The sequence below is a fragment of the Erpetoichthys calabaricus genome, chromosome 10 (genome assembly GCF_900747795.2).
Source record: "Erpetoichthys calabaricus chromosome 10, fErpCal1.3, whole genome shotgun sequence".
NCBI classification, from domain to species: domain Eukaryota; kingdom Metazoa; phylum Chordata; class Cladistia; order Polypteriformes; family Polypteridae; genus Erpetoichthys; species Erpetoichthys calabaricus.
Window position 1 is genome coordinate 120656538 of NC_041403.2, and position 13001 is coordinate 120669538.

The window sequence follows — 13001 nt, forward strand, 5'->3', positions numbered from 1 at the left end:
GTTACAACTTTCTGTCACAACACTACCTTTATCCTGGACGTATGTAATAAACTAGTTGAAGTACCCAGCGTTGCTCAGGTATCCGCCTTAATTAAAGGACTGTTTATCTGTGTGTCCATCTGATTGTTATGCCTCTGTAATTCCAACAGATGGCGCATCACAAACATTTGCAGTAATTAAAATGCATTGCAGCACATCACAAACATTAACACTGCTTTTGTGAATCCCATACTAAATGGTATATAACAGAGACATGCATTGCATTTGCCATTCCAGCAGACTGTACATCACAAACATTTGTAGTAATGCATTTTAGTACTACAACTGTTTGCGTTATGCCTTCTGTTGGAATGACAAATGCAATATATTTTATTACTACTTGGATTACAAAATACATTGCACTGCAAACGTTAATGCTGAGGTCTACATTGATTACTTAGATGGATCTTAGATGAGTAGAACAGCTACTATTTATATAACTAGAGGGCTTTGCCCCCTGCTCGTTTCGTTCACCGACCCTCGGGCCTGCAATACTCGCTAGCCTCTTTGCGGTTCTGTCGCTTGCATATGGGGATGCGGTTGTACAATTTAAACAGATTTTGTTACATATGCATAAGAGAATTATTTTACATTACAGCAAGTAATTAACCATATTAAAAAAGAGTAAAACATAATAATTTCAAAGTAAATTATTCATGTTGCATTAGAGTTATCCGTTGATAATACAGTTTCATTCTGTTTGGCTTTGAAATTAACACGCAACTACATTTTAAACTTACACTTTTACTGTAGTCTTGCGGTGGGTTGGCACCCTGCCCAGGATTGGTTCCTGCCTTGTACCCTGTGTTGGCTGGGATTGGCTCCAGTAGACCCCTGTGACCCTGTGTTCGGATTCAGTGGATTGGATAACGGATGGATGGAAGTAAATTATTCATGCTGCATTAGAGTTATCCGTTGATAATACAATTTCATTCTGTTTGGCTTTGAAATTAACACACAAATACATTTTAAACTTACACTTTTACTGTAAAACTTCCATCCATCCATTATTCAACCTGCTATATCCTGACTACAGGGTCACATGGGTCTGCTGGAGCCAATCCCAGCCAACACAGGGCACAAGGCAGGAAACAAACCCTGGGCAGGGTGCCAGCCCACCGCAGTCAGTAAAAACAACTTTTTGAATTAAACTTTCATCAATATCGCATTGATTTTTGATTCTGTGTTTGGACTTTCATTGTGACATCATAACTGCCCGTGACTGAATTTTGTTTCTTTCTCCCTATTAAATAAAGCGTCTATTTCGAATGTTTGGCTCCGAGATTTGTTAATTGTCTTTGCAAAAGCTATTCTAACTGGAAACTGTTAACGTTTTAATACAAATGGCATATCAAGATCTCCTTTGTTGTCTCATGTTATCCCCTGAAGATGTACTACATTACCTTTCTTAGATACATCCTTCTTTCTACAGTAATTTGTGCGGTGGAAGACCGGACGGCGTTAACGGTTGTAGATATTCTTCGGATATTGTAAGTTGATGTTTTCATGTTCAGCATGATCACCACCAACTGTTTCAGCACAGTCTATTGATACGCATTTAACCAATTTTCCGTGTGACAGATCAACATTTTTTGCGTTAATTTGTTTGACCTCATCATTTCTCAGTGCTAGGATTGCCCGTGTCCTCCTCTTTTCTGTTGATAACCCATTCGTGATGAAATTCTTCAACAGGATTTGGACATAATATGTCTTTTTTAATTGGGAACTTAAAGTGAGGAAAATGTTAAAATTTATAAGAGCCGAGTCTGAAAGGTCTCAACTTACGGGACTTGAAAAAAATCTTCCAAAAAGTCTCGTCTCATCACAGGATTATTTTATTACAATACAGAGATGAGTTAAGGTAACTATCCAACCATCCATCCATCCATTTTCCAACCTGCTGAATCCGAACACAGGGTCACGGGGGTCTGCTGGAGTCAATCCCAGCCAACACAGGGCACAAGGCAGGAACCAATCCTGGGCAGGGTGCCAACCCACCGCAGGACACACACAAACACACCCACACACCAAGCACACACTAGGGCCAATTTAGAATCGCCAATCCACCTAACCTGCATGTCTTTGGACTGTGGGAGGAAACCGGAGCGCCTGGAGGAAACCCACGCAGACACGGGGAGAACATGCAAACTCCACGCAGGGAGGACCCGGGAAGCAAACCCAGGTCTCCTAACTACGAGGCAGCAGCACTACCCACTGCGCCACCGTGCCGCCCTAAGGTAATTATTTATATATTTTTTAATGCTGGCCATTTTGTTATTGCCGGCTTTTCCATTCATCATTTACACTACCTCTCTATGAATTTCTCCGCACTCATGAGAATTTGTTCTTTGCTGGGTATGATTAGATTTCATAGTTGCAGTAACTCCTTCCTGGATTGGAACCATCAATGCTTCTTCTTTGCATTTCCTGGTGTAAGATCCATTTGTTAGTTAGTAAGGTAGAAGATTGATAGAAGTCTTTTCTTAGTTATGTTACAATGTTTGCCCAAGTATATTGGAGCATAGACAACGAGAGGTTCTATTATAACCTCCACAAGCTAAACTATAAATGGAATATTCTAATTATTTTGTATCCCTCTGACTACAGATTAATCCCAGTTTATGATCTGTCCTGCAGTTGGTAAGAGAGGGATGGCAAACAGTTTCAAGCCGTATCATATGGTACCGTATGTACTTACAGAACATACTGAATGTATTAAGTGACGCTTAAGTAAGTTTGCCATAGAGAAATAACACAACTTTTAAGTACTGAAAGTAACTGAACTTTAACAAGAAAAAGCTAAGATTGTAGAAGAAACCTTTTTTCTCTTTTTGCCTTTTTGTCCTGCGTTTGTAATAACCTTTTTCTAAATTGATGTGATTTGTTCATTTTTAAAATTTTTACTAAACTTTTTAAAACAAACTTTATTGGACTGAGAAATTTCTTTTGTTACGCGTTTGACTCATGCTGGATCCTACCTTGCCAACTCAGTAGCTGCTTGACTTTGGGAACCTGGAAAAGATGCAGCTACACCTCGTTTACTGTGATTTCACCAATACTGTAGATGTTTGATCCACCGTTAATAAACTAGATAGCTTGATAAACAACTGAATCTTTGAGAAAATCCTGTTTTTGTGTTCTTCCCCATGTCGAGCCCCAATTCATGATGAAACTTCTGAAATTCCATAAATTGTACAGAATAGGTTAAATTGGGTTAGCTATAATATACATGTAAGGTTTCATGGAGTAATGTGTGGTTTTTTCGCGATGCGGGCCTCCCATTACGCCTTCCCAGTGAAATTCATGAAACTTAAGAAGTCAATATTTTAAATTGTACAAATAATAATATAAAAACAAACTTTGGTGAAAGTAGACTGATGTTTTTGAGGGAAGCACAATTTTTGTGTTGATCCCCCATCACACCAAAACACTCGTCCACCATTGCATCCATTGAAACCCAGATGTCTTCACAGTAGGCAGGGCCAAAACTAAACAATACGCTACACTCATTGTCAATGGTTGAACCGTTTTGGCGTGATGTCGTAGTTTTTGGCTTTGCATCTGCACCCCACCAATTACAACCCTGCTTTTCAATGGAACTTTTGAAAGACCTGATTGTCGAGATGTTAAGGTGAATCAACAGTAATATGCATGCAAACTTGCATGAGCTTCTGACTCTGCTGGTTTAGAAAGATCATTTGTTGTTCCCCCATTACGCCCACCTTTTCCTCCCCATGCAGCTCCAAGCATACTGTTTTGTTTCAGCCAGGGTTCCTCCTCTGGCTGAGATTCAGATCTTTGTTTAATATCCTTTTTCTTCTTAATGTTTTGTTTGTGTTTATTATTTGTATTCTTTGTTTTTCATTTTGTCTATGTATCTAAGTCACGGTTATGTTTTGTGGGTGGTTCTGCAAGAGGTGAGGCCACCTGCCCTGTAAATCTGGAGCATCTCCCATAGTTCCTGGTGGTTCATTTTGAATGTGCTAGGGAGTGGATTGTTAACTTATGTCCTGCTTTGTTTGGTAGCGTTTGTGATTTCTGGATTTTTGAACCTCTGCTTTGCTTTTGACCTTGTTTTGCATTTTGTATAGAGACTGTGTTTGTCTTGGATTGACTGAACTTCTCATGCAATTCCTTTTGTGTGCTACTGAGCATTTTTGTTAAAAAAGTTTGTTTATTTTACAAAGATTCTTTGAGGCCCTTTTTTGTTTGTAGCCAGCGATTTGACAAAATTGTCTAGTTGGCAAGTATATATAAGCCTTTGGGATGCTCTGTTCATAACAAACACATCCAAAAATTTTATTAAGATAAGAGAAGATGTGATCTGAGGGTTGAAATGAAGCGTTTAGTGTGCAGAAAGGATAAGTATCTTCAGAAAAAGACAAAAAATGCAAAATACAGACACACGGTATTACAATTTAATTTCTATAGATTAAATTCTTTTACAGTATAAATCTTTAAAAGGTTGCTCTGTTTTTAGAAGTGTGCTTGGAGTAATCAAATGACTGTACAAGTTAGATGTCACAGAGCAGCATTATCACCAATAATAAATCAAAAAGGAAAGGCAATTTGAAAATTAGCAACCGTAATATAAAGATAAAAGCTAACACAATACAACATGTTTGCAATGGCTTATGGGTAGTTTGAACACACACAACATAGCGTTCCGCCATTAATCTAGTTGAAGCCAATGGCAAAAGAAAGTGGACGCTCTGTTTTGGGATTGCTTCATTGTCAAGCAACACATCATGGTGAGGTTACTTTGGGCAGATGGAATGAAACCTGCTGAAATTCACCGAGGGATGTTGGCTCAGTATGGGAGTGAAAACAGCATAACTCAACGAAAAGTTTATAAATGTTGTGGAATAGGGCCGGCAGTTTATCCCAATACCCCCACGCCGCCAGATGGAGTCCTCCCTGCAACATGGAGGTGCCCCGAATTCCAGTAGGGTATCATGGACATTGGAGTTTTAATTCACAGCCCTGCTGGATACCATGGGGGCCACCAGGGGATGCTACAGGGAGGCTCAGGGACTTGTGTTTTCAGTATAACAGAGGAAATGACGTACTTCCGGGTTGAAGAAAAGAAGAGAATTTCAGGGCCTATATAAGGACTGTGGGAAACCCCAGCAGAGGGAGCCAAGTTGGGAGGAAGGGTGACTGAGCTGCTGGGAGTGGAGGATTGTGTATTGATTGATTATTGTGTTTATTGAATTATTATTGGAGTATTGTGGAGTGGAGGGTGCTTTGTGCAGTTTATTATTATAATAAATAATTATTGGACTTTTATCTGTTGTCTGACGAGTGGTCTGAGGGTTCAAGGGGACGACAGCGCTCCCTATCTGTCACAATGTGTAGAAAGATTTAAAGCAGAAAGAAAAAGTGTAACCAACAAAGCTCAATCTGGTCAACCACCAACATAATGCACACAAGCCCACGTCAACATGGTGAATGCCTTCATTAGAGAAGGCCAACAGATCACATTGTGTGCTGTTGCTGCACATTTGGATTTCATCTGTTGATCTACACATGCTATAATGCATGATGACTTGGGACACCATAAAGTTTGTGTAAAAGGAGCACCCAAATCCTGATCTCACAAGCCAACATCTTTGGTGAATTTCAGCAGCTTACACACTCGATCTGCCTAAAGGAATCTCACTAGGGCGCGTAAGTGCAATCCCTCAATTGAACGTCCATGTTCATTTGACCTTAGCTTCAAGTAGACTAATGGCAGAGCGCTGTGCTGTGTCTTCAGCCTATCCATAAGCTATTTTGAATGTGATGTATTGCATCAGCTTCTGTCTTTTGCGATTACTGCGTAATTTACAAATTGCCTTTACTTTTTGATTTAATCTCATATTCCTTTATTCATTCAGGCAGCAGGAAGCCAGAACCCATCTTGACAACACTGGCAGTTCCAAAGCCTAGACAAAGCTATCAATACTAATATTCAATAATAATGATAACAATTGTAGTGGCAACGTAGCAATGCTATTAGCACCCCACTCAAAACAGGCCAAGTCTGAGCTGTCAGCAAGTCTTTGATCTGTCCTCTCATTCCCAGGATGCCAGCTAAGCAGCAAATTGAGGTCAAGCATGAACAGCAAAACAGAACGGTCAAATGAATGTTTGAGCAAATTAAACAGATGCATTCTAAAGCTTACGTTTGAGCTTTCTAACAGTTAATAGCAGGATCATGAGTGTTAGGTTAACTGGCAACTCTGAAATGGCCCGGCATGACAGAACATGGGTGCGGGCAAGAGTAATGAAGTGGGTGACCACAGTCCTATTGCCCTTAAAGCAGAACGGGAGACAGAAGTGTCCTTCTGAACATATCACTGTGACTTCATTAATGACCCACTTACTGTTGAAATCTAATCAGTTTAGATGGAAAAACGTGACTGGAGTAACAGAAACAATTCAATTAAACTTTGACCTTTACAACTTCATTAAAATAACTTAATTATAAACATGAAACCTTATTTGCCTGAAGCCAAATTTCCTGCCAGCACAACTTCAGTAAATCCTTTCTCATTCCCAGCCTCTACCTCTTCACTAATCTCCCAATTAACTGGCCCTGACCTACTCGCTGTACAACAAGCAGCTCAGAATCACAGCGGAACTCCGCAGAGACAGGATCTTTATTACACCATAAAGGGCTTTTCCCTTCCCAGCACTATGAGAAGCGGCCAATTTGGAAACCGCTGTCAAAACGCCCACGCAAGCCCTCGCTTAAAAGACTCTTGCTGTCTCGACTGTGAAGTCTGTAAACTGAGGTTAGCTTTAAATAATTAAAATCCGACTTGCTGAAGCTGAAAATAACTACTCCTGGGTCATGACACATTTTTATGTCTTCTGTTGTTTTCATTTTTGTTTTCCTTTACCTAGCAAGTTTGAAAATGCAGCCGCATGTTGTGTCAACACTTTTGTTCAGAATTTCCTGCTCAGTTCAGGTGAAGTATAATGCTGGAAGCTGAAACCAAAGAGCTGTGCTGTTTAGCCCGGCATGCTTTGAGATTTAGAACACTTTCTGTTTTTCAGCACAAATTTTTCCAGGGAGAACACTTTTAAAATATTTTTTCAGACTTTATCAGATAAGGAAGCCAGAAGTCTCAAAGTAAAGTAATAATTCTCAGTGATTATGGTGCAGGAGTATGGAGACGTGTCACATGTTGGTAAGCACATTTAAGTAAGAAAAAGCCAGAATTAGAGTAAGCCGTCCTAATTCAGGGTATTCATAAGAAATGTAATGATTTACTTCATGAGGCAGAAGTACATAATAAACAAGAAGAGTAGCGTCAAATATTTGAAATGCTCAAAGCCTAAATATTCTTGATTGTAACTGATAATTGTCATTTGTCACTCTCTGATAGAGGTCCTAATAAAAGATCAAAACTTTAAAATAATGTAAAATTTGTAACCACTGACTATGAAATTGCATAAAATGATGAGCCACATGCTTATGTTTGAAATTCTTAACCTTCTGGAGTGGTTTTTAGAGGGCTGAGACCACTAAAGGAGTCAAATATCAAACCTATTATCATCGTCGTGATCGGTAACCTCGAAATGTTATAAAACGATACTCCACAGGCCTACAGTGGTGTGAAAAACTATTTGCCCCCTTCCTGATTTTATTCTTTTGCATGTTTGTCACACAAAATGTTTCTGATCATCAAACACATTTAACCATTAGTCAAATATAACACAAGTAAACACAAAATGCAGTTTTTAAATGATGGTTTTTATTATTTAGGGAGAAAAAAAATCCAAACCTACATGGCCCTGTGTGAAAAAGTAATTGCCCCCTTGTTAAAAAATAACCTAACTGTGGTGTATCACACCTGAGTTCAATTTCCGTAGCCACCCCCAGGCCTGATTACTGCCACACCTGTTTCAATCAAGAAATCACTTAAATAGGAGCTGCCTGACACAGAGAAGTAGACCAAAAGCACCTCAAAAGATAGACATCATGCCAAGATCCAAAGAAATTCAGGAACAAATGAGAACAGAAGTAATTGAGATCTATCAGTCTGGTAAAGGTTATAAAGCCATTTCTAAAGCTCTGGGACTCCAGCGAACCACAGTGAGAGCCATTATCCACAAATGGCAAAAACATGGAACAGTGGTGAACCTTCCCAGGAGTGGCCGGCCGACCAAAATTACCCCAAGAGCGCAGAAACGACTCATCCGAGAGGTCACAAAAGACCCCAGGACAACGTCTAAAGAACTGCAGGCCTCACTTGCCTCAATTAAGGTCAGTGTTCACGACTCCACCATAAGAAAGAGACTGGGCAAAAACGGCCTGCATGGCAGATTTCCAAGACGCAAACCACTGTTAAGCAAAAAGAACATTAGGGCTCGTCTCAATTTTGCTAAGAAACATCTCAATGATTGCCAAGACTTTTGGGAAAATACCTTGTGGACTGATGAGTCAAAAGTTGAACTTTTTGGAAGGCAAATGTCCCCGTTACATCTGGCGTAAAAGGAACACAGCATTTCAGAAAAAGAACATCATACCAACAGTAAAATATGGTGGTGGTAGTGTGATGGTCTGGGGTTGTTTTGCTGCTTCAGGACCTGGAAGGCTTGCTGTGATAGATAGAACCATGAATTCTACTGTCTACCAAAAAATCCTGAAGGAGAATGTCCGGCCATCTGTTCGTCAACTCAAGCTGAAGCGATCTTGGGTGCTGCAACAGGACAATGACCCAAAACACACCAGCAAATCCACCTCTGAATGGCTGAAGAAAAACAAAATGAAGACTTTGGAGTGGCCTAGTCAAAGTCCTGACCTGAATCCAATTGAGATGCTATGGCATGACCTTAAAAAGGCGGTTCATGCTAGAAAACCATCAAATAAAGCTGAATTACAACAATTTTGCAAAGATAAGTGGGCCAAAATTCCTCCAGAGCGCTGTAAAAGACTCATTGCAAGTTATCGCAAACGCTTGATTGCAGTTATTGCTGCTAAGGGTGGCCCAACCAGTTATTAGGTTCAGGGGGCAATTACTTTTTCACACAGGGCCATGTAGGTTTGGATTTTTTTTTCTCCCTAAATAATAAAAACCACCATTTACAAACTGCATTTTGTGTTTACTTGTGTTATATTTGACTAATGGTTAAATGTGTTTGATGATCAGAAACATTTTGTGTGACAAACATGCAAAAGAATAAGAAATCAGGAAGGGGGCAAATAGTTTTTCACACCACTGTATATTGCCAATCCAAATTATTCTGAACTAACTTTGACCCCTTGTATCCTCCTGGGGTCCATCGATGTGTTATGCACATCTTCAAGTCGTTCTTGTCATTTCTACTGAAGACACCTATTAGTTTACTCATAAGAGTGTAATTTCCTGCAAAAAATGTAGTCTAAAAATGGGTTGAAAATGAAGGTCCAGAGGGCCAAAAATAGGAAGGAACCCCAAAAAGCTTGATGTCTTGGGTAAGCAGACATCAAGTCGAGTTACGCAGTGTAAATTACATGAGGGGGTTTTCTTGTACCGGTCACCAAGGAAGAGCCAGCCACAAATAAAGCAACTGAAGTGATTTCAAAACATTCCTAAGTTATTCTGCAATATACCATGTGAGCCCACTGAACCTTTATCCATACATTTACTGATCCTTGCTTTGCCTCTACAGTACAGTATCACAGAGGAATATCCCAGCAGAACGGGGTGTAAAGCAGAAACAAACTATGGATTGAATGTCAGTTCATCATAAGGCATATTAATGCTTGCACACAGTCATTCATATTGGGACAGGTTAGGGTAACCAAACAGCATTCATGTCTTTGGGATATCGGTACACCCACAACCCCCCAAGCAGACACAGAAAAAATGTAATGAAGTTCTGCTCTGAAACTGGGAGACAACAGCACACCACCATGTCATGCTTTAAAACACAGGTCAGAAAGCTAAGTTGAGGAGATAGTTTGGCCACTAGGGGGTGTCACAGAGCCCTAAAACTCCAGTCACAAGTACTCCAACTCCAGTCCCGGGTTCAAATAAACATTATTCCACTTAGACTGCTGCTTTTTGAACCTAACCCGGTGACCAATCACTGCCTCCAGGTCAGGTGGAACCACTCCAAAAAGGGGACCAACCTCCCAATAGTTTCCAATGGTAGGCCCCTGTGGAACCAAAGAGGGCAGCTCTACAAAACCACAATGCTACCCTATGGGTATCCAAATGGAGGTTCACCAGGAGCAATGCTGCTCACCAGTGTATGATGAGGTAACATGAGGCCAGGGTACAACCACCCAGTACCCTTCACTCACCTTAGCCTCCCAAATGGGAAAGGGAACACTAACCATCCCAGTCGGGATGCCCTGATAGTGTCCATCCATTATACTTTCCTCCCACCTGGATAAGGAACTCCCATCAATCCACACCAGGATACAAATCCGGCTGCATCTTCCAGTCACCTGGTTGAGACTATCCCTTGTCCAGAGACTGGAATGGGGTCCACCCCCTTCAGGCTGTCAACCCATCCATCATAATGGCAATCAGCTTTTTTTCTTGTAGGAACCCATGACTGTAGCTGGCACATTCAATAAAGTGCATTGAGTTAATAATGTCTGATGTTTTAAGGATATGGATTTAAAAGCAGACAGGGCATACAGCAAAACAAAACACTTCAGCACAGTCGCAGATGAATTGGCTCTGAAGAATCAAGGGCAGAAGCTCACTATTATTAAAGGTGAAGCTCCCCAAGTAATTTAGAAGACATTTCATGTCACCAACCAGACATGGCATTAAGCTTGTGCATTTCTTAGCATTCACCTCATAAAACAACACATATAAAACACTTCAAAAATAAATATTAAGAAAAAAGTACCCACCCAACAAGGCTTAGCACTTTTGTATTAATACATAGCCTCAGCACCACTGCCTCTAAACCACCATCCAATGAGTCCTCTAAAGACCTTAAAGTGGAAACTGTTTGAATAATGTCATACCACATGATAACTACTAAAAAATTAAAGATGAACTGAATTTAAATTATCGGGATGTCTTCCTAAATCCCAGAGCCTTTACCTGCCCAATCAAACAAAACAAGGATAGATAGATAGATAGATAGATAGATAGATAGATAGATAGATAGATAGATAGATAGATAGATAGATAGATAGATAGATAGATAGATAGATAGACGGACAGACGGACAGATAGACACTTTATTAATCCCAAGGGGAAATTCACAGGGGATGATGTCACTTACTTTGACAGTTTCATCTCGATCTGTTGACGAATCTCTTGCCGCTCCTCATCACTACGGACTGGAAAAATGTTACGGTCCTCCAGCTCTTGCTTGCTAGGCCGGTTCCGCAATTTTACAGCAAGCAACTCCTTACGCATCTTTCGGGGTAATGTTCCTACATAACAGAAGGGACAATGGCTTTCTGAGTGTTCAATGAACCAAAACACATATAGTAAGATACTAAAATACATGACCGCAAGGCATTAAGACAACAAAAACATCAACTGGGTATGGACTGTGTGCCAAAAAAGTCCCATTATATTAATGGAGAGTGTGTGTCTGTCAGTTCATCAGTCACTTAGGAGCATAAAGTGCACAATGCACTTTAAAAGTGAGGATATATGTGAAGTGCGCCCGCTGTGAAATGGTGACCAGTCAAAGGCCAGTAGAGGCTCCTGCCCCAGCTAATCTGAATCATTTAAATCAGGTATGAAAATAGATTCATAAATATTATGGATTAAAGCAGCCATAATACATGCACTTCAGAAGAGGTCATCCACCTGCAGCTAAGAATGTTCTGGCCCAGGCAATACTTGGATGGGAGATCATATAGGAAAAGCTTAGGTTGCTGCTGGAAGAGGTGTTGGCGAGGGTGCACTCACCCTGTGGTTTGAATGTGTATACTAATGCCCCAATACACTGACGGGGACATTGTGCTGTGAAAATGGTGCCATCCTTAGGATGAGATGTAAAACTGAAGTCCTGACTCTCTGTGGTCAGTAAAGCTCCCTGGGTATCCTTCATACTTAGTAGGGTGTATCTCAATGTCCAAGCTAAATTGCCCTCCATGGCCTGGTCATTCTGGACCCCTAATCATCCCCTGCCCCTTAATGGCTAACTATCTCTCTCCCCTTCACTATCTAAAAGCTAATGTGTGGTGAGCGTACTGGCGTAAAATGGCTGCCATCACATCATCCAGGTGGATGCTGCACATTAGTGGTGGCTGAAGTGGCTTCCCGTTCACTGCGTAAAACGATTTGAGTAATGAGAAAAGCACAATATAAATGTAAAGAATTATTATTGTTATTATTATTATTAAAGAAATAAATATGAGCTCAGTAAACATCTAATAATGTTATAATCCTGTTAAAACACTCACAAGCATACAAAACATCTTCCAGTATATTGTCTGCAGGAATGACAGTTCCACAAAAAGGAAAATTTGTTTAATGTTCAACAGTCCATCAAAAATAAATGCCCTTTGACGTACTTGCCTTTTATAAACTAGGGCTGAAAGCAAAGTAAATCAATCAACTGGTTAGCCGTGGGTTTTGGGTCAGTTTCTCAGGAGATCTGTCCTGCAGGATGCTTTTGCCAAAAATGATGCCTCCTTCTGGGAAGCCTGAGCTTTAATTGAGAGTGAACCAGAAGGGGTGGACTCATTTGCCCTCACCTGGTAGTTTCTCGGCACAGTGGAGAGAGAATGAGATGACAATGTTAGCGATAGCATCCCCTCTCATCCTGGAGTGTTATTACATACCTCGATAGAGTCTGCAAGGAAATCCACCGATGTGGATGTGTGACACCGGGCAAGTAATCAACTATAGAATGAATGGCATCATCATTTTTTGTGGTTTCATTTTGCAATCTATTTATTTGTTTAGGATTTTGTTATCCACTTAGTTCATCTCTACTATTAGTTTTTGGGATTCTGTCCTTTTAATGGTCCTAAAATATATTTTTGTTTTTAATGGATG

General features: G+C 40.3%; 1 protein-coding gene and 1 long non-coding RNA gene across 2 annotated transcripts in view; one reads left to right on the plus strand and one right to left on the minus strand.

Moving 5' to 3' along the window:
* Window positions 1-13001, minus strand: part of LOC114658425 (phosphatase and actin regulator 3-like) — a 212000-nt gene that overhangs the window by 59354 nt on the left and 139645 nt on the right. The window contains exon 8 of the mRNA XM_051932833.1: window positions 11266-11419. Within this exon, the coding sequence (XP_051788793.1) occupies window positions 11266-11419 (154 nt within the window). The remainder of the gene's footprint in view (window positions 1-11265; window positions 11420-13001) is intronic.
* LOC127529407 (uncharacterized) overlaps window positions 4660-13001 on the plus strand; it is a 266837-nt gene continuing 258495 nt past the window's right edge. The window contains exon 1 of the long non-coding RNA XR_007936089.1: window positions 4660-4795. This is a non-coding gene — a long non-coding RNA (uncharacterized LOC127529407). The remainder of the gene's footprint in view (window positions 4796-13001) is intronic.